This window comes from Crocodylus siamensis, chromosome 2 (assembly GCF_052110815.1).
Source record: "Crocodylus siamensis isolate JL-2025a chromosome 2, ASM5211081v1, whole genome shotgun sequence".
Lineage (NCBI taxonomy): Eukaryota > Metazoa > Chordata > Crocodylia > Crocodylidae > Crocodylus > Crocodylus siamensis.
In genome coordinates, this window is record NC_143396.1 from 229,885,294 (window position 1) to 229,912,857 (window position 27,564).

A 27,564-nucleotide genomic window follows, 5' to 3' on the forward strand; every position below is an offset into this window, starting at 1 on the left:
CAGTTGAGAAAGTCCTACTGGATCTGAAGGAATACTTGGCATGTGATGCCCATTATGGTAATGAAAAGAAACAATCTTTGTATCTGTGATAAGATATGATTCCTTACTTCTGATTCTGAAATAATTTGCATTTGTCATTCAGAATCAAAGAAGTCTTCATCCTGGTTACTCCTACCCTTGCATGTTTCCCTATGACATCTCATTCAAATGGCTTCCCATTGCCCCTCACTTTGTTTGCGTCCCAAAAATTCTCTCTTTGCTGTTCAAAGAACTGACAGATTAGGTCTCTCTCTTTTTTCTGAACTGTAGATATGCAAATGTAACATTATCTGCTATGAACTTCTGTCATACTTTAAAGCCCTGCTAAGTGCCCATGACAACGTATTTTGTTCAGGAATGTGTCAGTGGAAAGAAGAGAGGGAAACTGTAGGGTAAAACTATTTATAGAATATTGAAAATTACAAATTTAACCCAAAGTGGTGCGAGTAATTAAATATTCAGCTTACTTTTTCCTTGAATACAAGCACCAAACAAGTTTCTTCTTCAGAAGCGTCAGCTACACTAACAGCATGAGTTCTGATGGCTGTTTTTATATTATACAAAGCATGAAAATTCAACTTGCAGTTTGAGACCTTCGTGGAATAGTTAAGAATTTTAGAGACTATTTTTTTGGTAACATTTTAAACTTTAATTAATTCTGTAACATTTTCTTACTGAAAGTCAGTTTAGCTGGTTTAAAACAGTTTTAAGCTTTGTCAAAGTAAAGAGGTATTTTTTTTTTGGAGGTCCCCCCCCCACACCCCGGACAGCACTGAGCCAATGCCCCTTTAATTGTTATGTAATGGATTGCTGACATTTCTTAAATTTAAGTTGTGTCAACTCTTAATCAAAACTCAATTGCAAGATCTGGTCTGCCCATCAACCAAATTAATCCCTGGCCCTAAAGAGACAGCCTTCCATTTGCAATGCTAAAACTTCTTTTAAAACAAAAAACTCAAAACAAAACCTAGTTATTCCCTCCTTCCTGTGAGGAGGGAGGTTCTGATTTAGCCTGCCGATACCCGATGGAAAAAAAAAAAATTTGAGAGCAGTATTTAGTACTAGACAATGGTTTCAAAGTAACAGCTGTTAGGCAAACTTCACTTCCTGCTTTGGCCATAGCTATTTTGTGAGCAAAGTGGTTTCTCAACACAGCTCAGCTTCTTCAACCTCTGCCTACTTAATTGAGTAACTCAGAATTACAGTAATAGCCCACAGTTCCCATAGTTTCTCCACAAACATATCTATTCCAAAACAACTGGAAACTAACGTAGCAAACTTGACACCAAGGAAATCCAATCTTTAAGAGAAAGAAAGTGATATAGTGGACATACCTATACAGCAGTGAGACCCAGCAAGGACATTCCCCTCCCAGCGCTCATAATATATTTTCAAGTTGGAAATATGCTTGGTAGATACTCCAGCGAGTTGAGTGGTTATATACTTAAGAACAGCTACTAGGGATAACCCAAGGTGGCTTCACCACATTTCTGCATTTGGAGCAGGGCAGGCTACTACTGTGGTACAGACCCAGAGCACACTGAAAACACTATGCATCTTCTCCAAAGTAAGCATTAACAAGGGAATCATCCATTCCACCTTTACTCAAGTACTCGCCAAGGTTCTTTTGAACCTGAAGTGTACATACCTTACACTGAATGACACATCTAGCAACTATCCACAAGAGATCATTACAAAGATCATTACAAAAAGTAAAGTGTTTTCAGAAAGAGTGGGGAGGGAGAAGGAAAAGAACAGGTAGGTTGGACATCCTGTGAAGCTACATGGCCCACATCACCCACCTCTGCAGGCAAAGGGAAGATCCAGCTGACAGGCTGTTTGTTTGATACCCCTGCCATATACTGATGCCTTCACCTTGCAACTCTAATGAACAAATAGTCCTACAAAGTACACTATTTCCAATTAGAGATATGGTAGTAATTTAGTTTCAACCCATAAGTTACAAAACACCTCAGATTTGTTTTCAACATAGAAAAAAATCATTTGATAAGTGATCCAATCTAGGTTTTAGCAGGCAAAGCATAGATGATGTCTTTACTGAACTAAGTATAAGATGGCAAAATTTGGCTTTTACAGTTTTAAGCTATTTAATGTTGGCTCTCAGTGTTAACAGCTTTCATTTGAAGGTCAGTTGCTCTTTTAATATCTACTGAAACCCAGAAGAAATGTACATGGGGAAGTAAGTTTCTCATATCTGACAAAGTAAGGAACCCCACTGGGATAGGAGTATGAAAAGGTGGCTAGTAGGTAGCAAAATGGACTTTGCACTTATGATGTTAGGCTCTTGGACTGGAAAAAGTCACACAACTAATTGTTCAATTATTAAATGTTATTTAAATGCCTACATCTCAGAAGATATTTCTATACCAGTATATACTGCTTGGTTAACCAACCAGCCACCTACTTTTGCAATGCTGATGCACAACATCCATTTTCAGCAACTTCTGTGTTACAGTTCAAGCCCTCTCAAAAGTGGAAGGAGTCCCTGTTCCCCTGAGCACTCCCAGGAGTGACAAGAAATAACGGTCACAAGCTAGCAGAGGGTAGATTCAGGCTGGATATCAGGAGGCGCTACTTCACTGTCAGGGCAGCTAAGGTCTGGAACCCACTTCCAAGACAAGTGGTGCTGGCTTCTACCCTGGGGGTCTTTAAGAGGAGGCTGGATGTACACCTTGCCTGGGTCATTTGACCCCAGTACTCTTTCCTGCCACGGAAGGGGGATGGACTTGATGATCTGCTCAGGTCCCTTCCGACCCTACCAACTATTCCAGTATAGTCAATTTTTTTTATATCAGTGCCAAGCCAATTTCAGACTGATGTACTGTTGCACCTCTAGTCATAAGCATTTATTCTGCACAAAAAGTTTGAAGACTTTACAAAGAACAAGTCCACAATGGACTTTAGTAAGTGGCAACAACTGCTGAAGGAGAAAATTCTTGTCTTAGTTTAAGAACAGAATATGAACAAAAATTGAAATATGCTTTTAACCTGTTCAATATTTTCAATACAAGTTTCCCCTCACGTTTTCTAGGAGCACACGTACAGCATAATGGCGTGTTCCAGGAGACAAAGTAATGGGAAATACTTACTGGCAGCTTGAGATGCAGCATGCAAGGGGCGGAACAAAGAGCCCGTGTGGCTCGTCAGCCAGCTTTTTATTCAATTATGGCCGGCCGAGGAAGTCAGTGTCAGACACTGGCCGGAGGAGATAAAAAATGGCAGCCAATGCTGCGGATGGGGCGGACAGCATGGGCGAGAAGCTGCAGCTGCTGTCAGCAGCAAAAGGGACTCTCCCCATGGGACCCGCTGAGCCTGGCAAGCCAGGGTGGACGCTGACAGCACAAGACAGAGTATCCCGACAGGAGCCTGCACTGGACAACGAGGGAGTGGCAGGCACACCGGCCGGAGGCATAGCTGGAGCGGCACCAGGAGGCAGAGCTGACCACAGGTGGGAGTGTCGGGACAATGGGGCGCAGAGGAAGCCGCACCAGGGGAGAAGACCTCAGGAGAGCCCTGAGAGGGTTTACAGTCAGGGCGGGCATTGCCAAGAGTCCCAGATGGAGTGATGGGCAGATGAGAGTAATACTGGAGGTGATGGGGCAGGAGTGGACCAAAACCCCAGTGAGAGTCCTAGGAAGGATAGCAAGAGGGCAGGGAGAGGCTTGTTATTCAGTATTTTTGGTGCTGTGTTTATTTAGTTACCCCCAGACAAAGGGGCATAGGGGAAGGGGGTATGTACCCTGTGGAAGCGAGGCTGAAGAGAAGCCTCGAAAGGTTTACCTTTTTCTTGTGCATTTTCCCCTGAAGAAAGCGGTGTAGGCAAGGAGGGCTGACAGCCAGGCTCCTACGGGTGAACATGGCTACAGGCCGCGAGCACCTAGAGGCAAAGGTGGAAGGCGTTACCCCGCCACAAGGCCAATGGATGGGTGATGTACCGAAGGAGGTGTGAGGCCTGGGTGTAGGGGTGGTGGAGTCCTGTGAATGACCACCGGGCAAACCATGGGCCCAACCCCACCTACTGAAGGAACAACAAGTCATGGCAGGTGAGAATGGGGTTGGCAACCTGAGGGGAAGACATTGACTTGGGCGACGACACGAGTCCGTAAGTTGCTCGACGTCTAACACCAGAGCGAAGACTGCCCGAGAGCAGCTATTCAGAGCCCAGCAGTCACACAGTGCATAACTCAAATTTGCATAAAGGGAACCCACTTTACAACATAACAAATAGGGATACTTTTCCAAGACCTTGACTGTATTGACTCCCAGACCCATGTCTACCACTTTTATAAAACAATTTTGGTACTCACAACAGCAGACAGTACACTCAAGCACAGGGCACTATCAAAATGGGGATGGCAACTACAGAGACATGTTGCAGGAGACTATATTTTGGTGCATGTCACTCCCACAATGCAGAGCACAAAGTAGCTGACTGCAGGCATCCACCACACCAATCGCATAAGAGTGAATTTACCTTGCATATAGTGACTTATTGGTTTTAAAAAGGGTCATTGCATAAGAGTAAATCACACATACAGAACCAGCATAAAGCAAGAGGAAACCTGTACTTCTGTCTTCAAAGGCAGGAAAACGTCCATTTGCTACAAAGTTAGAGAAAACAAGTTACTATGCAACTGAATAAGACTTTGTTCAAGGTTAAGCTGTCTATGTCAAGTAAAAACTAAAGTTCAGTCAGAAGTTACATAAGAGTGTGTATGGTTTGGTATATACATGCACCTTTAGCTCTTTCACAGCACGACGGCTCATCTCTTACCAGGTTTCCACAGATGAGAAACTTTTCCACAGATGAGAAAATAAATATGAAACCTGAAAAACCTAGTGGGTATAACTTCCCCTCACTCCTCAGATAGGGAAAATTATTTACAAAAAAGTTCCGGCAGCAGTTTTAGTAAGCACTTCTGCTTCATTCCTGAAAAAAAGTAAGTCTAAACAGTCAAGCAAAATTAATAAGAATTCATTAATTTTTATTATAGTTTATTATCTGTTTTCTGCAGCTTTATTGTAAACTGCTTACAGCCTTGTTTGAGGAATGGTATATAAAATCAAATGTATAGCAACTTCCATCCACATAGCCTCCTAAATCAATTCTCCTGTGCCAAAATGACATCTTATATGACCTCTCTCTCTCAGGGTCTGAAAGAACCTGAGTAAAACAGCCTCCAAGATATCGATGATATACTGTACTAACCCAAACATTTTAGCAGTTATATTTCACTGAAGTAGCAAGACAGCAGTAATTAAATTTCTTTAAGCAGCATTCCATATTTAGAATGGTATATTAGATTCTGAGCTTAATAAGACTTTTTTATTCTGTCCCTAGAACTCTTCATTTTAGGTGTATGCTTCAGCATGAGAATTCCAGTTTCCAGGCAGGCAAATTCTGAAGCCTCACATTTAAGCCAACTCTCAAATCTCTGGTTCTGAAAGAATCTGAACCAGAACTAAGCTGATTTTCCCATGAGTTTTAAAGCCAAATCTAGCTGGCAATTTTTGGGCATCTTTTCCTAAAGGGAGTGTATAACACTACATTTAACTTACCCATAAGCCTTTATTCTATGAACAGCTGTACTAGCTTGGCTACAAAAGCATGACTATGCAGACAAAGAAAAAAAGTTAGGAATATTTTAGTGTCATTTCACTCAGTGTGGACAGCTAAGAGGCTACTTTATTTCATTTGCTGGTTTTTACATGCTAGCACAGCAATGTTTAAAGGAATTCAGTGAAAATTAAAGTTGTGAGAACATTTCTAGATATTAGATGCAAGTACTCCTTTTGGGGTTCTCAAAACTTAAAGATCAAAAGCCACCGGAAAAGTTATTTCCTTTAGTTCTCTAGATTTTTTTTGGCCACATCTAAAATTGCCACTGTATGTAACATTAGGGAGTGTATAGGTTGTATGCCAAGCCCTGGAATAATAATCAGTAATGCAGCTTGTTCAAAATCTTTCTAAAAGATTTACACTGATCTCATGGATGTAACTGATCAAGTTCAGAAGTGTAACAAGGGAGTTGCTCTTCAAATATTGATCAAAACCAAAAAGCTATTTTTAAAAAGGTAAATCCAGCATGACAAAAATATTTAACATGACCAATACCAATAGCAGCTTATAGATACAAGTCTTCTACAGAACAAACTTTGGTGTCAGCTTGTGATGGAGATTTCTTCCAGTCCATGCTCAGGTATCAGAACATCCATCCTTGCAGCATTTCAGAGTCCCCCAGATGGGCATTTCCCTGCTAAACTCCCACCTTCAGCAACTGACAATGACATTTTGCTTAGCCAGATGTCAATTATTCATTATGCGATTGGAGGTAGTACTTCGTTATATTTCCTGCTTGTTTTCAGTCCCTGGGCACACAATTTTTAGTCAATACAAAAAAAGCTAACCTCCTGTAACTTCCACAACTGTAGTTTTCCCAGTTCACTTAGTCCCTGATCTATCTTTCTGGGGATTTGCTATTTTAGAATTAGACTCAGAAAATTCTCAGTTGATTTTCCAAAACTGCATTTGACAAATCTCACTTGAGCTGCTATCTTAAATAACTCTGACCACTTACAAGTACTGAAAGACATTGAAATAGGGAGTTTACTACATATAGTTCTCCTAGGCTAGTCTTGCTTCACTATAAGCATTTGAGGTGTATAACTAAGGGACTTCCACATTATGGGTAGCTGTGTTCACAATTGCACAAGATCTGCCCAATGCTAGGGTTTTAAGATACATTTTCTCCAACTCCTTACTCCCTGGTACTTGAAAGCTAGTTAGAGGAGCAAACTCAGACTGCACTGTCCAAAACACAAAGCAGCTTATTCTACATATTGAAATTCTGCTAATTTTCTAATCCACAGATCCTTGCAAATGCATATTCTAAATCAGGCTAAAAAAGCCTATTAAGAGCAATTGTGTGCAACTGCAGTCACACATTTCAAGTCGCATCCGACTGCCTTTGCACCTTAGGTTGCAACAGTTACGCATTTCCATTCCCTCTGACAAGCCTTACAGATTCAAGCAAGACAGTTATCACATTAGTTCCCTAGCCACATCCCTCCTCAAAGCCATGCATCTGATAAGAAGCCTCTTACCAACTTTCCCCTTCATCTGCTCTGCCAGTCCTCAACCAGAAATGCAGCTATCACAGGCTCTCTCTCCCCCACTGATATCACCAAAAGTAGAGAACAAGCTATATTTTTTATACTTGTTCCACAATAACAGCACAACGACATAACAAGAATATTTCCTAGCAAGGAAAAGGGAACCTGTTATCTAGATGCAAGCCAATATGATGGGAAAGGAAGATTTATTTTTTTTTGTCCAAGAAATACAACAGCTGTTAGAGGGTGGAACAAGACAACGAAGTCAGCCGCTTAATGCTGGAACCATAAGGTTTAGTAACTTTGCTGTGCATGACAGAACTATTTCCAAAAGTATAAATTGACTTGCCTAGACCAAGTACTCTCAACCAGTGCACCAAACAGTACTAGGACAGTTAGGCAGACATACGCCTGTATACGATTCACAGGATGTACCCAGAGATTTCAAATAGGAATCCATAGGATCAAAAAACCCCCCCCAAACAAACAAATCTCACCTTTTTCAGTTTTTCCCAAGTTCTTTGCTCTACTATTTTTCTGTAGTCCCAAAATGAGTGAAAGTTAGCTGCCTGAGGAACAGTGTTTGTGCCTGAAAGCTTGTTAAGAACTTTTTTCCAACTACTTAGTTGGTCTAATAAAATGATATCACATCTACCTAAAGAACCTTGCCTGCTCATATCCTTAGACAAACATGACTACAACCAGTAACCCTGAAAGCTAGCTGGCATTTTCCAAGAGGTGCCTTTGGCATAATGAGGTGAAGGACCACTGGCCTAGTCTCCCTCAGTTGGGAAATCTTACAGAATAATCTAGCAAGGAGACACTCCATGCTCAAGGGCTGGCTATGGGATTTTCACCTCTGGTTATAGATTTCAAATGCAAAGCCAGGTTACTAGTAATTAGTGAGTTCTGAGTTTCCAGTGGCAGTTTAGCAGTCAATAGACTGGGGGGGGGGGGAGGAGGAAGACAGTTGAATTCTTAGTGAACAACAACAGAAGACGTGAATAATAAAAGGTAAACATGAGAGAAAATTGAAATATTTATCTGAAGAAATTCCCTTCCTGGGTTACATTTCAAACATATTGGTAAAATAGGAGAGGGTTAAAATTGCATGCACAAACATGCTGTTCCCCGCCCCCTTTTTTATTTTTGCAATTCTCTGTTGTGATTATTAATTGATGTTAAAGTAATGTTTTGCTTCACAAAGAACACTAGATATCCCCTATTGTCATGGATAATCTTAAAAGTTAATATTTACTACTTCCTCTCATAATTTAAAGTTTCAAATAATTTATTTGCCAGGCTTGTTCTGACCCACAAAAATAGGCAGAAGTTGCAGTCCCAGGATATTCTGGGAGAGCTTGATAGTATTCCATGCAACTTTTGTTGTTTTACTTCTTAATTTAACAGCAAATGCTTTGGCAGACTTGATTTTTCACGTATTTAGGTATCACAAAATAGTATTCAGTGTTTAGAAACACCAGGATCCCAGTGACCGTGGAGATGAGAAAATTCTCCCTCAGCAACACTCTACTCCAAAATACTGGACTAAAATGTTCTCTTTTTGGCCTCTATTGAGAAACAGAAAAATCCTATCTAACTTTACTAGATACCTAGTGAATTAAGGAGCAAGAAGTACTACATCATCAGAAATGCTGCTGCTATTTACTTACTACAGTTCAACTGGTTACCTCATTTTTCCTCTGAGACTCCAGAAGCCCCAAGGGCATTTTGAATAATCTGTTCTTAGACTGTCAGACAAGGGAATACCAAAAAGCTTTAAATCTGTTAGGCATCCAACACAAGAGTTCAACAAAATGCATTCACCATGTACATATTTCTAGAGACTTGGTTACACTAAAAGGAAACCAAATATAAATCCAAATCTGCTCAATTTAGAAAATTATAAAATTAAGGAAGTTACTTGATCAACCTTGACAAGCAAAAATTCTAAGGGCACATAGTTTACCACTATTAAAACTCACTATGAGAGAAGTTTTTACATCTTTAATGACTCATCCTCATAAATTACCTAATAAAAAGTTGGCTCATTCTTCAAATTTTTTTTTTTAAAACACTAAAACAGATGTTTAAGTCTTCAAGGAAAAAAGGCTCTTCCTAACTTCCTGTCCAAGTACTGCCTTTCCCCTCTTAACAGAAAATAAGTTTCTATCCAAGGAAAGCCATATTGGTTAATATTTATCCAAACAAAAATCAGAATGAGCAGCTATATAAAAAAAACTTGTCACAACCCAGAATTAGAGTTATATATAAAAAGGAAACACTTCAGGGAACTAGCTTTTTATATAAATATTCCCTACTATTAAGAGGTATTTATACTCAAGCCACAATCTTATGGTGCTTTTTGGTTACTCTGTGGTACCAGATTCCTAGACAGTCCTAGCTTTGAAAGGTTATGGCAACCTGCAACTGGTCAGATGTCTCACGTACATTTCAGATAATGGCAGTTTTATGACTATTTTCTGGTTAAAAGTTTCCTGTGCACCAGGAACTACTTAGTTATTTCCCCGATTGATGTCAGATAGAAATAGAAATGAGGTAATACCTCTTCATACAGTATTAGATGAGCTCATTGCTAAAATACTGCTTAAGTCTGGTGTCTGTACTTTCAGATGGATGCTCAAATGAGTAAGTATTAAGATCCCATACTTCTATTGATGATCAAGTTAAAAACAAAATTCAAAAGAAATAATGTACTGGCCATGTCACTTACAGCTGGAACAAACCGTCTTAAAGCTTGTAAAAAGCAGTCAAGGGTTTCATACTAGTTATAATGCTAACTTTAGGACAGGTAAGAATCACAGAAGGCAATGATCCTCGACTGTGAGGAATTGCCAAAGGAGCTAGAACACTAAGAAATTCTCAAAACAGAAATAAGCTCATTCAACCAACTGTCCTTTTCAAAGGCATCAACTATACATCTAGACAGAGAAAAATTTCAGAAGTCCAAAGTTGCTGTACTCTGACAACAGAAGTAAGCAAGATTTCTCTCCTGATTCTGGGAAAGAAAGGAAGGGCTTACCAACACATTTAAAAGTGTGCATGGAATTACTGTATAGTCGACCGGCTTAAATGAAACTTTTGTTTAATATCTGATGAACAATTTTTGAAAGAGTAAATAAGGTTCTTCGAGAGACTAACTCGTTGATTTCCAGCAAAATTCTATGAAAGCACCAGGAAGTAAGGAAAAGGGGAAGGAAACAAGCACCTAAAACCAAAGTCTAAACTACTGTCTCTTGATCTGTTGGTTACAAGAATACACAAAAAGATCAAGAACAAAAACCTTAAAAATGGATTCCCTTAAAAGAGAAAAAAATGTGGGAAACCTTGGGTTTTCCCTTGCAGAGTTCCAGCCCGATGCCCATGCTCCCCACACAACCTGCCCTGCCCCACACAACATGCCTGGCGCTTGGCCATCAATGTTTACAAATGATTCCTGGTACAAAGAGGATGAGAACCACTAGTCTAAACAATACCTCCTGATGGGTGTGCCTACAGGTATGACTGATAGAACCAGCCTGTGTAATAGAAAAGGGTTCCCATTAGAAAATAAGGACAGGAAATAGAAAACCAACACAATCCAATTGCTCTAGTCACAGAGTGGAAGCTGGGGCTTCCCAAACGGTAAAAAAAACCCAGCAAGTTATGGCCTCAGGTGTGCCATAACTACTCATGTATCAGTTTCCCTTCCAGCAAAGAACCCTTCCTCAAAGAAATGCATAGTGAATCAGCAAACTGATGTCTGGATAGATTTGAAGTTAAAAATGCCAAGTATTACTACAAGTTCAATCACTTATTTGCAGTTGACAACAGAGGGCCTAGGCCTTGGTCTTTCATGACCAGTACACATGAGCAGGAGGCTCAACTCCTGTATGAACTGAAGTTAGAATAATTCTGCTTTTGTTAGAAAAACCTCAGTCTTCTGCTTATATTCATATGGGAAATTCGAGGTGTTAGAATCCCTTCCCCCATGCCAGCTATTGTCCCTTATCTAAACGGATAGGACAGCTGATACGGAAAAAACACACAAAGAAACTACTCTGCACCCCCACAGGCTTTGCTTATCAGTTTCCTGAACACACTGCACAGAGGAGAGAGCTTGAAGAATAGGCACTGGTAATGGCATCTCTTCCAGGTAGCACATTAGTGTGCTCAGCTTCACATGTGTCCATCAGTCAAGGTCTGTTGCTGGGAAAGCCTACGACTTGGGTCAAGAGTCCTCTCCCAGTTGGCTGGTATCCAATCATTACACAAGGACTTTACACATGTTGCTAGCTGCTGTTGCTGTCTCAAAACGCACCGGTGAAGACCCTCACTCATGGTGCTCCAATTTAGAAACAAAAGAACTCCATTAAGAATGTCTTTGTGCACCACTTGCCAGCCCCTGTTGAAGAATACCTCAGGCCAAAGAGCTGCCTCAGCGCAAGGGGGCCCTACAGCAGGCCCTCTCCCTTGGTCCTGAGCCTTTCTAAGGAGATGCTTGGTCCTCAAGAGCAGCATTTCTCAACCAGAGTCACAAGAATATGAAAGGGTCATCAACAAATTCAAAAATTGGATTGGATTGTCCTTTAAAAGAAAAAAAAAAAAAAGGAATAGGAAACTGTGGCTTTTCCCTTGCAGGCTGGCAGAGCTCCAGCTTGTGAGGCATGGAGGGTTTCCAGACAGCCCTTTACACTTCCCACCATACCCCACATTGAGCCATCCCTTGGGCAGGGCAAATCAGGACAGCCACCCTGAGCCCCATGCTTTGGGGGGCTCTGCAGAGCTGCCACACCCCTCTCCCATAGGGCCTACCTGGAGCTGGTAGCTTAGTCCCCTGCCCCAGAAGAAGCATCTGGCCACTCAATACCCCCCACCCCCAACTCCTCATCTGGTGAACTGCTGCTTGTCCCAGGTGCTCTAGATTTGCTTGACCCTGACACCAAAAATTTAATTGCTGCAGCACTGCTGTGCCCTACCTTTGCACGGGTCCAACAGCCCCACCGAGGCTGATTTGCCCCAAGCCCCGCACCCCTCTAGGGTTGGCTGTGCCCACACACGGAGATGGAATGAGAGGCACCGGCCATTAGTGTTTGAAAACAACAACAACAAAAAGTTTGGGAACTGCTGCTCAAGAGCGTCGAGAGAAACACCAGGAATCCCAAGCCTGCTTGGGACAGTATCACGTCCCCTGGAGCCTGCTTCCGAAGGCAGCGCCAGAGACACCCGGGGGGACCCGGCAGCCCCTCTCTTGTGGCCGCGGAGGAGGCAGGCGCGGGCGCAGCAGCGCTTCCGCCGCGGCGGAGGCACAGGCGGCCGCTCAGCTTCGGCAACGATACGGGGTGGGGGGTGCGCCGCGGGGTCCAGCAGCCCGCATGGGCACCGGGATAGCTCGGGCCATTCACAGCCCGCGCAAGAGCACCGCAGCAGGGACCGGCGGAACCGCAACCCACCCCCGCCCAAGCCCAGAAGCTGTCGCTCGCCCGGGGCAGCGCGAGCCGCCGCCGCCGCCTCCCCCGGCGGAGCGGGCGGGAAGACAAGCCCCGGCCCCACCGAGGACAAGCACCTCTCACCTGCCACTACCGCTCTCGAGAGTGAGCCGCAAGTGAAAGCACCCCCGCTGCAACCGCTTTAACAACGCATCGCCCGCCGCACCGAGCCGTGGACCGCCACCGCCGGAAGCGGAAACCCCGCCCACTTGGAGGAGCCACACTCAACATGGCGGACAAGGAGGGGCACCATCCTGGGCGGGGCCTATCGATATAGCGGCCAGCCCTCTGCACATGCGCCCTAGCTGCTTGACTTGCTGCTTTGCCTGGTCTGTAACGCACGGTTCTACGCTGCATCAGGACGTTTTCTGGAAGGCTTTTGTGTGTGTCCCGAGGCTCCCTCGCCCAGCTTTCCTCAGTCCTCGCCTCCCCGGCGGGCTGCGAGGAGCGCGCGACCTGGGAAACCGCCCGCCAGTCGCTTTCGGGAGCGCCCCTCAGCTGTGCGCGGCTCCTGCGGCCCCTCCCTGCCGGCCCTCGAATCCTTCCCAATGCTCCCCAGAGTAAGGCACCATTGCTCCAGTCAGCCGGCTGCCCGCAGGCGGGGATGGTCTCGTGGCGTTTCACAGGTCCCGCACAAGGAGAACCTGATCGGAGCTGAACGACTTGAGTTCCCACCCCCGAGAGGAGCTCGACGGCTCGTGCCATGAGGATATGTCCCCGGTTACTCCTGTAACACCTCTTCTTTTCCTTCCTCCCTTTTCGCGCAGGCTTTGCTGCACGTGGCGCAGCTGAAGCAGCCCCACCCGGAGCTGCCCTGGGCGCGTTGTCCCGGAGACCTGCTTACTAGCGGTGACGCCCTCTGGGCGGGACACCCCCGCCTCCTGGCCGGCCCCGATCAGGCGCACTGCCTGTCGCTAGGACTACAGTTCCCAGCGGGCGCTGGGGTCTCCCGGCAGGCAGAGCGCTGCCGCCGCGGCCGATTGGCTGAGAGAATGGAGGCCTCACCTCGCGCCGCGCCGCGGTTCCCTTTCGGGTCGGCGCCGCCACCGTGCGGCAGGGAGACGCCGGTTGGGGGGCGGCGGTGGTTGGGCGCCTGCTCCGGCCGCGCCGGGTGATGGCGGCCTGGGCCGCCGCTCTGCCGTGGGACGAGGAGGACGCAGCCTGTGAGTCTGAAGGGACTGGGGTCGAGGCTGTGGGCGCGGAGTTCGGCTGGGCTCCGTCCCGGGGAAACAGGGGGCTTTGGCTTCACGGGGCGCCTGCCCCAGCGCTCCCTGAGGAAGCTTCGTACCCGGCGGCCCTCCCTGCCTGCATGCCTCACCTCGCTTTTTCTCTGGGGCAGGGGTGGTCGCTGTGGCACGCGGGTCACTGGGGGGCCACAGGCAACACCGCACCAGGTGTGCGGGAGCGGAGCTGCGAGCCAGGCAGGGAGCACAGGGTGAGGAGAGCAGAAGGCAGAGCAGCAGATCGGACAGGGAGTGGAGCAGTGGGTTGGGCATAGGAGGGGATTGGAGCAGCACTTGGGAAAGATGCAAGACTTATCTGTGGCATGCCTGCCAGAAAGTTGTCCTTCACTGGTCTAGGCCATCACGGCTATAGCTGTACTTTGTGATGCCAACATCTTAAAAAAGCACATGCCACAGAAAACAAGAATGAGACCTGCTCTGATGCAAATGTTAGTTTAAATGGTAATGTTACATGCAGCAAGCACTTCCTCATGCTTTCCAGAGAAGGTGTAAACTAAGTTTGCAGGTTTCAAGGTGCGGATGTGTTCTGAGTAGCCTATCAAAGGAAACAAATATAGAGGAATGATATGTTATGTTGGGAAGGTGTTTCTGGGGTTATTCTTGGACCTCCCTTACTAGTCAGGTCTATTATTTCTCCGTTCATTGCTTCTTTCAAATGACCATCTAGCTACCAAGATAACTGAGTGCACTAATGAATTTTAGAGTCCTATCCTGCAAACAGTGGAGCACTGGAGTAACTCCAGTATGTGAGTACAGTTGTGTTGACATCCATAGACCTACTCATATAGACTAAGTTTTGTATTTGTGTAAGAGCGTTTTGGGACTGGTTTCTGTATTTGCTGTCATTGTCTTGTACCGTTCTTTACTTAAAACAGTTTTGTGTTCAGTTTAACTGCCACCTGATTATTCTCTGTCCACAAAACTTAACACTGCTGGGGTGCTAATTTTGCCTGGTCCCTAGCCCTAACTGTGATATGCTGCTGCTGCCCAGGCCCTCGAGTGCTTTATGTAGGGAGAAATTGGCTGCAACAGATGAGGTGGTAATTTATTCTCCATAGCCTATTTGATTATTAGCTTTTGGTACTGGTAAGAAGTGTGAAAGGCAACAGCTTTAGCATCATCTCTTCCCCTTCCATATGTACAGTATTGTTAAATCGTAGGTCTGTCCTGCAGCTTCCAGAATACTGTTTAACTTCATAGTTCCTATTTCACTTATAAAGCAACATGTGTGTAGGAGGTGCCATCAACCTGTGCCTTGATTTCTGCAGTACTTAGAATAATAGAATAATATTTAGCGTTTCTTATGTTTAACCTGTTTACAAATGTAAATTCTTCCAGCATTCCTACAGAGTAGGTAAATAGACTTAAACTGGCCTTATTTTTTATTAAAAGTTTGTCTCTGCAGGATTGGGACTTGGGGGTGGGGCATATTTGAGTTAATTAAGATTCCTTTAATCCTTAAGTGGTTGCATGTTTCTGCAATGGATTTGCCACCAGGGGGTGATGCAGACGTTTTTTCCTTGCTTGCCTGTTGCCTTGCTTAGGACCTAGTTATTGAAAGCTATAGAAGAATATATAGATTACAAAAATGCACGTTTTATTTAAAACACGTTACAGGTGGAATGTGTATTTTTGCTAATATACAAGATCATGCTGAACTACATAACTATTTGTAGCTACAGGTGATGACATTTTTTTTCTTTTATCCTTTCAAACTGATGCTGAAAAGACTACTACCATAGATGAGAGCCTATTTTTCAGATAAAGTGGAAGAGACACCAGATAGCTATCATGTGCCTCATTAGACTACTATCATCCTTTACCTTTTTGTTCTTTTCTTGGTATTGAAAAGTTACTGTGCCCCATCTATACAAGTAATTAAAATATTCTTCAGTCCAGTTAAGAGAAAATCATAGAGACTCATTTTTGAAAACATAAGAAGCTGGGACCTTTATTAAAGCAGGAAACCACTGCAGAGATAGCAGGTATGAGACAAAGTTGGCTAGCTATTGTCTTTACAAAGTGAGGAGGAAATAGTCCCTTTAGGCCCCAATTCATCAGGGTGCTTCTGAATGTACTTAACTTTCATTTGAATGCAGGACAAGGTGGTACCTTATATATTTACTCCTTCATAGAGTTTTTGTTGGCTATAAGGGAGGCATATACCCAATGGAAGGGAGGAGCCATCACCAGGGAGGATTATACTGTGCTTGCTCGGGGGATGCAGGGGGGCAGTCAGGAAGGCCAAGGCGGAGATGGAACTGGGACCAGCTTCCCGGATCAAGGACAACAAGAAGTCCTTTAAGTACATAGGGGGCAAAAAGAAGGTACCGGGTAACGTGGGGCCCAGGCAGGACATGCTAGGAAATTTGGTCGTCACACCAGACAACAAAGCTAACATATTAAACAATTTCTTTGCCTCCATTTTTCTGAGCAGGGACCAGAACAGCCACCCCCCTTCTGGGCCCCCATCAGACCCCGGGAGAGGCGCACCTAGGCCAAGGGTTAGTGAAGAACTAGTTAGGGAGCTTCTGGAGGGACTGGATGTATTCAAATCAGCTGGTCTGGACCATCTCTACCCCAGAGTACTGAGGGAATTAGCTGAGGTCATTGTGGGACCCGTGGCATGGCTGTACGAGCACTTGTGGTGCTCTGGTGTGGTGCCATGGGACTGGAAGAGGGCCGTTGTGGTTCCCATATTCAAAAAGGGTAAGAAGGAGGACTTGGGAAACTATAGACCCAGCTTACTAACTAGGTAAGCTTTTTGAGAGAATTATTCTGGCACATGTCCACTAGGGCCAGCAGGGAAGGTTATGCTTAGAGGCAACCAATGTGGGTTCATTAGAGGCAGGTCCTGTCAGACCAACTTGGTGAGCTTCTATGACCAGGTCACCAAATCCTTAGATGTAGGGGTAGCAGTGGACATAGTCTTCCTGGACTTTCGGAAGGCCTTCAACACCGTCTCTCATCCTGTTCTCATTAAGAAACTGGGGGACTGTGGTGTCAACACCCACACAGTCAACTGGCTGGAGGGTCGCACCCAGAGAGTGGTAGCGGACGGGTCATTTTCGACCTGGAGGGATGTGGGCAGTGGGGTTCTGCAGGCTCGGTCCTCAGGCCCGCACTGTTCAACATCTTCATCAGTGAATTGGACGAGGGGGTAAAAAGCACCCTGTTCAAATTCGCAGATGACACTAAGATGTGGGGGGATGTGGGCACGCTAGAAGGGAGGAATAGGCTGCAATTAGACCTAGACAGGTTACGGGGTGGGCAGATGAGAATAGGATGGGATTCAACACTGACAAGTACAAGGTGCTGTACCTGGGGAGGAAGAACCGGCACCATACTTACAGGCTGGGGAACTCCCTTCTTGTCAGTACAGAGGCAGAAAAGGATCTTGGAGTCATCATTGTTGCCAAGGTGAACATGGGCTGGCAGTGTGGGGATTGCTGTCAGGAAGGCCAGCCACACCCTGTCATGCATCCACAGATGCATCTCAAGGAGATCCAAGGAGGTGATACTCCCCCTCTGTGGCACTGGTCAGGCCGCAACTGGAGTACTGTGTCCATTTCTGGGCGTCACACTTCAAGAAGGATGTGGACAACATGGAGAGGGTCTAGAGGAGGGCCACTCGCATGATCGGGGGCAGCAGGGCAGGCCCTACGAGGAGAGGCTACGGGACCTGAACCTGTTCAGCCTCCACAAGAGAAGGCTGAGGGGGGATCTAGTGGTCTGTTACAAACTAGTCAGAGGGGTCCAGCAAGCATTGGGGGCATCCCTGTTCCCCTGAGCACTACCAGGAGTGACTAGGAATAACGGTCACAAGCTGACAGAGGGTAGATTCAGGCTAGATGTCAAGAGGTGTTACTTCATGGTCAGGGCGGCTAGGATCTGGACTCAACTTCCCTTAATCAACTGGCCATGCAAATCATGACAGTTTTTTTTTTTTTTTAAATAAATTTAAAGTATGTTATAGTAGGCATTTGAGTTTTAGTATATGATTTGTTTTCCCTTTTTTTTCTGGTTCCAAGATGGTAGGCCCCTGTCCTTTTCCTCCCCCCCTCCAAAAAAAAAAAAAAAAAAAAGTATTTCCAGAGGACAAGGGGAGGACTTCTGGTGGTGAAGGTCAGAGATTAGAGGGCAGGACATCCTGTCTCAACATGGTGACCGGGGGCAGGGCAACTGTCAAGGCGTGGTGCTATCCATGCAGCCCTCAACAGCTCACCAAAACTCATTAAGCAGTCCTCTGGCTGAAATAATTGCCTTCCCCTGAGCTACACTACTTCATAGTCAGGACGGCTAGGAGCTGGAACCGATTTCCAAGGGAAGTGGTGCTCACTCCTACCCCGGGGGTCTTCAAAAGGAGGCTAGATAGACACCTTGCTGGGGTTGTTTGACCCCAGCATTCTTTCCTGCACATTGCAGGGGGTCGTACTTGATGATCTGCTCACGTCCCTCTGACCCTACCAACTATGAAACTATAAGGAAAGTTGACATTATTGGCACCTGGGCTTTTTTGGCTAATGTGGCTGATAATGTTGCCGATAAATGTCACATGCATGCGTGCAGCCACAGCATGCATGGGGCCAGGAGTGCAGCCTCTGATTGGTGAATTTGTTGGTGGGGAAGAGGTATGAGAGGGCAGATCGAGGCCCCCAGTGGGGCTGAGGCAGGAGCAGGTGCTCCAGCCAGGGCAGGATGGGGCATGGGACTGATCTGGCTTGTCATCTGGGGGTGAGCAGAAGGGAAAGTGGCTCCTACTGTTGTCCGCACTGCCGGGGGAGGCATGGGGGGCATGTGTTTCCCTGGAATTGTGCACAGGGCAAGGGTGGGCTGCTGCTGCTTGCTTGGGGCAGGGGCTGCTCCAGCCTCTTCCCGGTGGCTGTGCTCCGGTAGGGCGGAGACTTGATCATGGTGGGGGCTGTGGTTGCATGTGTGTGTGGTGGGGTGTGAGTGTTGCAGAGCACGGGACTCCCCTCAGGGGTGCGGGGAGGGGTGGGAAGGATGTGGGTGGATGCAGTGTTTGTGGGGTGTGGTTGTGGGGCTTGCGGATATGGTGGGGTGTGCATAGGAGCCCCTGCACATGCCGCTCGAGCCATTTTGCACCTGCCCCACAACAGCCTGGAGCCCTCATGCACTATGAAACTGCCCCATGCCTGCTCGAGATTCATCCCTGTTGGAGCTGATCAGCCAAAACCCAGGCACAGCCCAGACCTGGTTTGCTCTGCATTGCCTGCCTGATCTGCTCTACAGCTCTGGGTTGTACACATTGGGCTGCAGAGGCCCAGGGGAGGGCAGCAGGGCAGGGAGTCTGCACCTACCCGCCCCCAACCCTGCACAGAGATCTGGGGGGCATGGATCCCCCCAGGAGTGTGCACAGTGGCAGGGACCCAGTCCCACCCCCTGCCTGAACGTGCAGTGAGCAGGCAGCAGTGGGGGGGAAGCCAGGCTCCATGTTCTGCTCCACTGCAGGAGCTTCTGCCTCCTGCAGGCGGCAGCCAGGGCTCAGGTGCTGCTGTGGGGGGGCAGGGGGGTGCAGACCTGGGTCCCTGATCCCAGGGGACTGTGGGTCAGGGCTGAGGGGCACCAGCAGGGCCGGGGGGCTGTGAGTGGTGGGCAGTGAGGGGCACTAGTGAGGTCTTGGGGGAGGGGGGTGGGAGTGTGTGAGGAGCTGTGGCTTGGGAGTGAGGGACCTGGATCTGCATCCTGGTGAGTGAAGGGGGCAAGGGGAGCTCTGATTTTTTTCCATGATAAAAAACCCAAAATCAAACACCAAAATTTATAGGTATTTAGAATTTATTTTATTATAGTGGTTGAAGCACTGGTAGGCTTCCAAATTGCTTTAAAATTGTAAATATATCAAGAAAACATCGTGTTCGACTGATATATGGTATCAGTCGAACACAGTGTTTTCTTGATATATATACCAGGATCCTGGATAATGAATGATCTATTTCTTCCATGCAGTTCTGTCCTTTCCATTTTGTTTTGCTGCATTTGTAATTGTTACAGTTGCTGCAATTGCTTCCAGCTGGGAATTGCTTCCATTGGACCCTAGTGTGATCAGTTATTGAGAAGGCAGAGGAGACTGCTGCTAAAACAAAAGAAGCTCTGCCCCATAACAAGCTGAGAACAGTATCTCTTCTATGTAGTCTGCCTGGATTAACTTCTAGGTTCCCAAATTTCTCAAGCAGTAGCACATACAGTACTGTTAGGCCTGTCCAAAAAGTCTGATGTCCTTATGTGGGGCTCGAACCAAAGATCTGTTTGAGGAGTCCTGAGGATTTCCAAGCAGCTGGAATGTTGGGCAGTTCACATGCTCTGCTTCAGCTGTGGCTTTATATAGTCAGAATGTCCCGCCATTGATCTGCAGCAAATTTAGCCCTGCCATACATTTTTTATGTATGCTATCCGGTAGGGTTGGACATCTGAGTAATAGCCGTGGGCTAATGAATGTTGTGCCAGGAAGTAGTTTAATGCCTCATATTTTCTCTGTAGACTATTTTTATTGTCTAGAAATGTTTTCCAAACACTTTGCATAATGAATTTACTGGAGTTGACTGTAGTTTGCATGTATTATTTATGCACAGTATCACTAACTTGTAGCCACAGGCACATTGGAGCCACTCTGTTACAATTAAGTTTACCTTAAATGTAGTTAAAATATACCCATGTTCCCATAGTTTGGGCACATTAATTTCCTAAAATCTGGAAACCTCTTTTTTTTTTAAAGGTCTATAGAACAAAGCAGGCACTTTTGCCATTGAAGTATACAGGCTTCCTACATACTACTTGCAAAACATGCGTCTTGTCTTGCTGTTTGCCATGGCTGATCTACACTATTTCCATTTTCACATAGAGTTTTGCTTTTTATGGGATCTAAAACCATTCAGAAGGCTGGCAGTATCCAAGGCAAAACTTGTTGAACCTGCTTGTGCCAGGAGGCTTTTCAGAATTTAAAATGTATCATGTATTTCTTTTTACCTTCTTAAAACATTTTGGCATATATACACAGAAAGCTCTGCTTGTGCTGGAGTAGTCAGAGCCTGCTTTTTTTATTTCAAGTACTTTGGACTGGTTCAGGTACAGAGTTGGTCAAGTGTCTTGGCTAAAGTTCTGCTCTGAGTAAAATGGGCTTGTATTGTATTTAGGGTTTGTATTCAAGATCTAAAAGGTTCTATTATGTAATCACTAAGCAAACACCTTGAATTTTATTGTACTTTTCTAATGGTTGCAAAGTACTTCACAAAGTTGAGTCTCTTAAAATTTCATTGGGGTAAATGGGAGAAGACTAAGCACAGAGAAGGGAAGTTTATACAGCGAAGAAATACAAACTTTTCCAAGTCTGTCAGTGGCTGAGTTGGAAATAGATTTTGGGCCTTTCCTCTCACCCATGCTGTTTACTAAATCTGGATGCCTAAGAGCTCTGGCTGAGAGATTCACATGCTCTCTGCAGAGACAAAACTGGTTTTTGCTTTTCATAGCAACAGCCAATAGCAGTTCAATTCATTTAGTATTTTTAGTACCCTGTCACAAGCAGTACCCAGTTGATGTGGCAGTAAAACTTTTCCTGTAATCATCTATTGTTACTATATGTTTTAATTAGCCAAAGCAGGTGTAACATTAGTTCTACATGGTAAAAGCCATTTTAATGTTACATGCTAATGGATGCTAATAGCCATGTATGTTCCACTGACCTATGTGTTCCCATCAAGTCCCACACTGCTCTTTTACACTTGTGCATGGTGAATTCTGTGAATACTCAGCTAATATTAAGCAATATCTTAAACACATGCTGGGCATTACTCTACTAAATTACAAAGTAGTACTGGTTTAAAGATATTGGGGAAGCAGAATGGATTTGTACACTTACAGAAGCCTTTTACATTGGTGAAAAAACCCTTGTTCTTGGATTCACAGTAGCTGCTTTGTAGAAGAAAGTGTGCCATTCTGAGCTCCTGTTTGCACATCTTTTATAGCATAATGGAAAACTGGGGTTAAAATTTCTCATACTTGTTTTCACCTTCAGTGTGAATTCTGTTTGAAGAGCCTGTTAAAAACATTTTAGCAGTTTTCTTCATGCTCATGCTTCATGTTTTTTAAAAATCTCCTTTTTGTGCAGATCTTTTGAATAATCTTAGACTACTTGGTCCTAAAACCTCACATTTGTCAGGTATTTGACATCAAATATTGGCAAGAGCATTTGGCATGCAAGTATCTAATACAGTGGTTCTCAACCTCATTAGACTTGAGACCCCCCCCCCAGGAAAACACTTTCTCTTAGTTTTCACTCATTTTTTGACTATAGAAAAAATAAAAGAGCAGTTTCTCTGTTGTAGAGAACTTGGAAAGGCCACAACAGTTCAGAATGTTTTAAACACTATGGATTCCTATTTTAAATGTTTGGGTTTATCTTGTGAATCATGTTTACATTACACACCTTATAGTGCTAGCACTATGTGGCACCGTGGGGCACTCTTGAAAAGATCTTCAGGCACTCCAGGGTGCTGTGGCCCCTGATTTAAGAGTCACTGTTCTAAATGCTATGTGTACACACATACACACTTCATGCCTTCATTAGACTTTGCTATGTAGCAATGTCAAGTATGCTGCTAGTACCTGTTTTTTGGTACTTTGTGTTGAAATAAATGTTTTTGTCTTTCTGTCTGTGGCTTCTTGGGGTTCCTTGATCTTTGACAGGCTTTGTTTTAAGTTTCTTATACTTGAATGTTGTCAGTCTTGGAAGACTTTTTGTTTTTCATATGAACTGCAATTTACTGGGTCAGACCATAGGTTTATCTAGCCCAGTGTCCCAAGACATAATGTTGTACACAGAGGGTGTAGCTGCATATCACTGTAAGGTGACGTTACTACCATGCCATGCTTTAATACTTCCTTTTGGAAGTCCTAAAGCATGGCATAGTATGGGGTGGTTACTGCACCATGCATGTGACACATGGTTAGATTTTGCTGCTATATTGGAGAGCGTGCTGCTACAGCAACATAGCTGGCGATTGCATGTAGACCCATGCGATGGCTACGTTGCTGTAGCACACCATATGGTGACAGTGCAGTGTGTAGACATGCCCTTAGTGGCCTGCCTCTAGCCATTGAAGGGAGTTGGGAGAGCAGGCATTGTGGTTCTTGGTGGGCCTAGGTTTACTGTCATGGCACAAAAAAATAGATGCGTCTCTTTCAATGGCAGAGAGCAATTATTGAGGGAGAGGGTAAATGGGGCATGTACAGAATTTTCCTCCCTCGACCTCTGAATGCCTGTAGTTACAGTGGAAGTTCTGATTCATGGACTATACCCTTATGTACTATGTTCAGTACTGGCTGATGGATCTTTCCTCCATGAACTTCTCCAGTCCCTTTGAAATTGTGTTGAACAAAATCAGCCTCCACAACACCTTGGGGCAGAGTCCCACAAATTAATTACGCATTGTGTGAAAAAACTTTCTTTTTCTAGTTTTAAAGCTGCTACGTAGATATCACTTTGTCTCCTGTGCTGCTGATTCTCTGTGCTGCATGAGCCAACTTCTTTGCTGGCCTTAGGTTGCCAACTCCTGTTCTAAGATCCTTTTTGAGATGGAGGACCAAAACTCTACTTTCAGTGTTCGAGGTGCAAATTTTCATCAGTTTCATTTGGTTTAATTTCACTTGTCTCCCAAATTTCTTAAATATCCTTTGTGATCATTTCAACTGAATATAATGGTCTCCTCTTTGGTGAGGTGAACTCACCATTTCCACTACCTGCTTGCTTATGGAGCAGGCACCTTGTCTTGGAAACAAAACTGCTTTCTGTTGTGCGGTGATTAGGTAAAAAAAGAAGTATTAATCTGGAGCATAGTTTAAGGCCTGTATATGAGAGAGAGGTATTCTTTTAAAGAGGAAAAGAGAGAGAGACTATTCTAATATATGTAGCATTTTAGTGTGAAGTAACTTGTTTTAATGTCTTTAAGAAAGTCAGACTAGTGGAAAAAAGCTTTTGTATGTTCTTTCCTGTTTCCAGGTACAGGGTAAGATCTTTCCAGAGGAATCATTATGGTGCGACAACGAAGATGCATGTTATGTCATATTGTGTACAGCTCAAAAAAGGTAAAAAAAATAAATAAATTTTTATATATATATATATATGATGTTGATATTTTTATGTGGAAATTATTTGCTGTGTAGAGTATTAGAAAACACACTCCTACCTGTCCCCCGTGACTGTTACCTCTTCATTATGAAAGGCTCAAAGATCAGGGCAACTTATTTTCTCATTAACATCATCATTCACAGTATACTTATACCTATACCTTGTTTACTGTTTGAAATGAATTTGTATTTTTTTAATACATGTGTTTACGGCATAATAGAGTACCTCACAAATATGCACAAATCTTTTTTTTTTCCCATAATGCTTTTGCAATGGTGGAAGGTGCTATTCTTGTTTGTACATGAGGATCTGAGGGGTGGCATCTCTCACAGGAAGTCTTTGGCTGAGGCCAGGGAAAGAACAGATTTCTGGGTTTGGGTTATTTCCAGCTCCTTAACAATAAGTATTTTTCCCACCTCCAGTAGCTGCCTACTTTTTGTTTGTGTGGATGTCGTGAGAATCATGATTGCTCTAAACTAGGGCTGTCCAACTTCCAAGCAGACAGGGGCAACACTAGCATGGGCCACAGGTTGTATGGGCATCTCCTGCTGGAGCGTGCTGCACTGTGTGGGCACCCCAACCCTCACCCTCAGCTCCAGGCTATAGGTTTCCCCACTGCACAATACCACACAGTTTCCTGTGTCATATTCTTCTGGTCCTCCCTGCTGTACTGCCTTGCCCCACCCCCTACATGGGGACAGGAAGTGGAAGCTGGAATAGGTCCTGCAGAGCAAAATAGCAAACAATGATGCAATTTATAGGTGTAATGCATGTACCAATATATAGTTAAGATTGCACTAGCAATCTTTTTAAAATTATAAATATTCTTACTTCTGAGTGCTTAATAGTATTGTCCATATTATGGCTTGTATGAAATAGTTAAACTATATTACTGTTTACAGCTATTTGAGGAAAGTGATGGAATGCTCTGTGCTGCACAGTGTTTGTAATTATTGAAGCCCTTGTCTCATTCATTATGCACCTGTGTTCACCCTCTAGTGCTGCATCTCCTTCCATATGTATCCTAAAAATCTATCTTTTAGGCTGAGACAGAGGGTAGAGAGTGTAACTCTTCTCTTGTATCTGACATGTGACCACAGAAGCAAAAACTATTGAAGCAGAGTACACTCTTCTGCAAAGCAGGTTACATAATTCCCAAGAAAGTACTTTTCAGAGCTGATGCTCTGTAGACTAGTTATGAGTTATGTTTTTTTTCTTCCTTGTAGGAGATGAATGAACACATGAGAAGCATGCTTCATCACAGAGAACTTGAAAACCTGAAAGGGAGGTATGAGAGTGATTATGAAAACTGCCTCAATTAAAAAGTGAAAAATTAGTTATTTGCTTACAGAATGGGTCTTTTAGGTGCCTTGCTAATGAGATTTTAAGATCTGGGTGCAGCTCATCTTCACCATCTCTGGAAATCAGCATGAAGTATTGAAACTGGAACAATGTTAAAAGTTAATTTATTTCACCATATAAGCCTGTTCACTTTCCAGGTGTTGCTTAGATTGTGAGATTGTGAAACCAGTTGTTAACCTTTTCAAATTTTATTTAAAGGAAACTTAAGTTTTTGACTACAAGTCAACCATGTAGGATCTCTTAAAGAATCAGACAGAAACAGTGTGTTACTGCATCACATTTGTGACTTTGTATTAAAAAAAGCTTTAACAGTACTTTAAAGGAGACCAATATTGCATCTAAAGCTGTGGATGTTCTCAGTTCCCTCCCCTCTGCACCCTCATTTCTCCTCCCCCAATTTGTGAAAGGGAAGGAGGGGGAAAATCAACTTTTGTCAATAAACATGTTGTGGATTTGTTGAGAACAATAATTTTACCTTGTTCTTATTTTCATCATTGTGGCTGTCAGATACTATGTTCTTAGTTTGCATTGTGTCCTTCAGGTGTGTCTTAAGAGTTAACTATCTTAGGAAGGTAGAGTGAAACCAAGCACAATGGATAGAGCATTAATAACATAGTTTAAGTTGTGTCTCTTTCAGTTTCAGTTGGACACTTCAGCCTGTGGCTTTTGTTGTTGTTTGTTTGTTTTATTTCATGTCTTTGCAAATGTAGGGGAAACCAAATTTGTGCATGGGCTATGTGTAATGTGTTAGTTTTGAGATGTGCGTTTTGTTTTTTTTTTTAGTAGGAAAGACTATGAGGAAAAGCCCTTGTTAGGAGCATAGCATTGTCCCTAAATTTGTTTCAGCAGTTTGTCTAGGTCACACTTAATTTTCCCAGTGCCTTACAATGTTGCTAGGAGTGAGTGAAAGGTATGGTCTGAATCAACTTGATAATATGCTGTTGGGCTAAATCCTCTAGAGAAGCTGCACCAGAGGAATATACCACTGTCTCCTACAGTGTAAACATTTTCTTAATCAGCCTGCAAAACAAGGTATTTTAAAACTTCACTATGTTAGATTTAGACATTCTGATTTATGCATAACTTCATTTTCATTTGAAATGCATCCCCATGATACGCACATAGTATGTGAAATATGGTAACTGGGAGCTCAGTCCCACTGTGCTAGGTGGTATAAAGGCTGTTGATTTGGATAGAAAAAATCCCTACCTTTAAGAGAACATGCATGTCGGGTGGGAGTAGGAATAGATGCAGAGGGCTCCTATACACGCTCCAGCGTCGCATACATCAGCATACTTGGGCTGAAAAATGGTGGTGGGATGCTTTAACTAAAACTCATATTTTTCAGCATGGGGATGCTGATACACATGACACTGTGGGCTCATTAAAGTGTCCCCCTGCTCCTCATCCCAGAACATGTGTATAAATGCCAGGAGAGGTGAAGAGACTTGCTTAAGGTTTTTACAACAGATGAGAGACCTTGAAAGAGAATCTAGGTCCCTTAAGACTAGTCAGTGTTCTGTATACTAGATTATGAAGCCTCCAGCTTCAGAACACTATTTGAAATCGTATTGAAAGCAAAAATTCAAAAATCAGATGATCCTTTAATTGTTAAATGTTAATGGCTTCCAAGCCATGTTTTTATGGTGACAAATACATGCAAGGTGTATAGATTTTCTGATGTCAAAATTGATATTCTGCTGAGCAAAGAATGTGCTTGACAGTTGCAGGTGTCCCGGTGGATGTAGTCTTTCTGGACTTCAGCAAGGTCTTTGACACTGTCTCCCATACCCTTCTCATTTAAAAAAAACTAGGTGACTGGGGCATTGATGCCTATGCAGTCAGATGAGTTGCAAATTGGCTGAAGGGTCGTACTTGGAGGGTAGTGGTGGACGGGTCTTTTTTGACCTGGAGGGAAGTGGGCAGTGGAGTCCCCCCTGGGCTCAGTCCTTGGGCCCACATTGTTCAATTTCTTTATTAGTGATTTGGATGACAGGGTGAAAAGCAGCTTGTTTAAATTTGCTGATGATACCAAGATTTGGGATGAGGTGGGCATGCTAGTAGGGAAGGACATATTACAGCAGGACCTGGACAGGTTACGGGGTGGGCTAATGAAAATAGGATGGATTTCAATAGTGACAAGTGCAGGGTGCTG

The 27,564-nt window shown here is 44.1% G+C and overlaps 2 protein-coding genes across 3 annotated transcripts in view; one reads left to right on the top strand and one right to left on the bottom strand.

Annotated features, from left to right (window-relative positions):
* The window catches only part of SNAP23 (synaptosome associated protein 23), a 28,794-nt gene extending 15,899 nt beyond the window's left edge, over positions 1-12,895 (bottom strand). The window contains exon 1 of the mRNA XM_090033344.1: positions 12,747-12,895. The gene's annotated coding sequence lies outside the window, so the exon portion shown is untranslated. The remainder of the gene's footprint in view (positions 1-12,746) is intronic.
* A 789-nt stretch (positions 12,896-13,684) lies between these two features.
* ZNF106 (zinc finger protein 106) overlaps positions 13,685-27,564 on the top strand; it is a 65,166-nt gene continuing 51,286 nt past the window's right edge. The window contains exons 1-3 of one of the 2 annotated variants that reach the window (XM_090033347.1): positions 13,685-13,825; positions 23,919-24,004; positions 25,274-25,335. In XM_090033347.1, coding sequence (XP_089889473.1) covers positions 23,951-24,004; positions 25,274-25,335 — 116 coding nt within the window. In that variant the 5' untranslated portion in view covers positions 13,685-13,825; positions 23,919-23,950. The remainder of the gene's footprint in view (positions 13,826-23,918; positions 24,005-25,273; positions 25,336-27,564) is intronic. The other variant, XM_090033346.1, reaches the window with a different exon arrangement.